The following is a 2,741-nucleotide window of genomic DNA, read 5'->3' on the forward strand; positions in this document are numbered from 1 at the left end:
AATACATGCCAATAGAGTGATTGTTTATACATTACATTACCCAGAAAGCTTAGCGCCGTAGACAAGCACAGGAAGGTCTGTGCTAGAGTATGTGGCAGGTCGTCGCTGTTTTTGCTTTTGTCTGCACAAGAAACAAGTTTTGATTTGACAATGTTTTCATCAAATTCCATTGACAAAAGTGATGCAGATTGGCCACTAGATGAAATATAAGTGTCTGTGGGAAGGACACGTGAGGGGCAATGGGGTCATAGCATAGTGTGTGGTTATGGAAGCACTATTTTGACACGCACAGATAAAAAATAAACATTAACTTTGAGGGTGGGGCATTCTGACAGACACAAATGAATTCAATATAAAAGGGTTGAAGTTATTCTTAATGGTGAAAATAAAACATCTTTATCCAGATTATCATCAGTATTTTAATGCATCTCCCACCACCTTTCATATTTGTTGTTCCACCTCTACTTTTTCCGGTTTTGGCTCCCGTATTTGAGACTCCATACCAGGCAAACTAGTCTTCTTACGCGCTGCCATCTCGATCTTCTGCACCAGATCAACCTCCCAGGGATGCGTGACGAAGCTGAGCACCTTGCCGCCTTCCAACCCCCCGGCCCTCCCGACCCGCCCGGCCCTGTGGATGTAGTCCGTGTGCGACTCGGGGAAGTCGTAATTCACCACCAAGCGCACCCGAGACGTGTCCAGGCCTCGTGAGGCGACGTCGGTGCACAGGAGAACGTCCACGGTCCCCTTCTGGAAGTTATGGAAGATACCCGCGCGGAAGGAGGCCGGCATCTCCCCCTGGAGGCGGGCGTGATTCACCCCCATCTCCTCCAGGGAGAACCCCAGCCAGTTGACAGTGGACGACTTGTTGCAGAACACCAGAACAGCGCCACCTGCGTGTTCCTGTTGGAGGAGTTTCAGGTAATGGTTGAGCTCCAAGATCTTATCGACGCTTTTCACCTTGATGAAAGTCTGCTTCACGTGTGGCATCAGGAAGTGAAGCATCCTGCTCTTGATGACCACCATGTTGCCCAGGTCGGTCACCCTGCTGAGGACGTCCCCGACCCCGCCGGGGAAGGTGGCGCCCACCAGCAGCAGCTGCGCCTTCTGGGCGGGGCCTTGAACGTCCCTCGGATGTCTCGCAATATCGGCGCTGAGCAAAATGTCCTCCAGCATCTCGGCAAAGCTCGGGTCGAACATGGTGTCGGCTTCATCCACCACCAAGAAGTTCAGCTCACTCAAGTCCAGGTAGCGTCTCCTCAAGGCCTTGACCAGAGCCCCCGGCGTCGCCACTAAAATATGCGGAACGCTTTGCTTGAGAACGCTCTTGATGTGCCCTACACCTCGCCCGCCACCCACAGTCCTTGTCACGAAGCCCAAGGGATTGCACAGGCTTCTAGACACGGCCGCCACCTGCTCAGTAAGCTCCCTGGAAGGCACCAGAACCAAAGCACGGATTTTTGAATCCCCCTCTTCTCCATGCTGTAACTTGTGGACAATCGGCAGCAAATAACTCAACGTTTTCCCACTTCCCGTCTCTGCCGCGCACAGGATGTTGTGACCTCTCATCACCTTGGGAATGGTCTGCAGCTGCACACTGGTAGGGTGAAGGATGTTCAGGCGCTCCAAAGTCTCCACCAATTCCTTGGAGATCTGCAGTTTATGGAAAGTCTTGGCAGGCTTTTCAGAGTCATCTTGGTGGCTTCCAGAAACAAAAGGTGCAACGGACTTGATGTTGTTTATGGCAAAATAATCCCCGTAAGACTTGCTGTGCTTCCATCCTTTGGAGCACAGTGGAGGTAGCTCAAACTTGCCGTGGATGTATCCGACAGATTGATTCAAGCTGGCGTTCTTGGCCTGAATGAGGAGCTTACCAGCTTTGACGGTGTTCACATGGGTCTTGGCCCGGGTCTGCTTCGGGTTCTCGACGCGCTTCTGCACTGAACGTGGAACACGGATGACAGGAAGTTCTTCCGCGGAGGCTGAAGTCGGACCGAGACGAGCGGAGGAGACGGAGAAATAAACATGTCCGGCTAAGGCTCTGCTAAATCTGGATCGAGGTAACGCCGAACAGCCGACCTTCGTCGACCACATTGTGGTTAGTTAGCCAGTCGGCGGCGACAAGTTAGCGACAAAACGGCGGGTAAAACATTAAAACTGCCGTTTAAAAAAGTAAATTAATCAACTAATGAGTATTCAAAAGTTTATCGAAAAAGTAAACGTATCAAAAAGTCATCAGAATAGCAGAGCCGAACTCCATGCGGAACTTGGCGAGTGTTGATGACGTACACGTACTGATGACGTCATGTTTATATTTACATGGCCTCAAACGTGAACAAAACATATCACTATATAGCAGGGCATCTGTCGCTTTATCCTGGACAATATTCATGACAAATGTGTGCTTTGTTTTAAAAATGAGGTGAAGTGAAGTGAATTATATTTAGATAGCGCTTTTCTCTAGTGACTCAAAGCGCTTTACATAGTGAAACCCAATATCTAAGTTCCATTTAAACCAGTGTGGGTGGCACTGGGAGCAGGTGGGTAAAGTGTCTTGCCCAAGGACACAACGGCAGTGACTAGGATAGCGGAGGCGGGAATCGAACCTGCAACCGTCAAGTTGCTGGCACGGCCACTCTACCAACCGAGCAATAAGATGTGATTTTTGGTTTTACACTGTATGAACAAAAATTTGAAAAGGAATTCTAGCTTTGCAACCTCATTATTCTATTGGCTAAGTT

The 2,741-nt window shown here is 49.7% G+C and overlaps 1 protein-coding gene across 1 annotated transcript; it reads right to left on the reverse strand.

Moving 5' to 3' along the window:
- Positions 1 to 405: 405 nt before the first annotated feature.
- On the reverse strand, positions 406 to 2,304 carry ddx28 (DEAD (Asp-Glu-Ala-Asp) box polypeptide 28). The gene has a single exon (XM_061878661.1). The coding sequence runs from the start codon at positions 2,092 to 2,094 to the stop codon at positions 442 to 444; it is 1,653 nt and encodes a 550-aa protein (XP_061734645.1). The 5' UTR covers positions 2,095 to 2,304; the 3' UTR covers positions 406 to 441.
- Positions 2,305 to 2,741: the final 437 nt, after the last annotated feature.

Source organism: Nerophis ophidion, linkage group LG02 (assembly GCF_033978795.1).
Source record: "Nerophis ophidion isolate RoL-2023_Sa linkage group LG02, RoL_Noph_v1.0, whole genome shotgun sequence".
NCBI lineage: Eukaryota > Metazoa > Chordata > Actinopteri > Syngnathiformes > Syngnathidae > Nerophis > Nerophis ophidion.

Bases quoted from the DNA above. Each gene is read 5' to 3' on its own strand.
- ddx28 (XM_061878661.1), bottom strand. From the start codon at position 2,094: ATGTGGTCGACGAAGGTCGGCTGTTCGGCGTTACCTCGATCCAGATTT.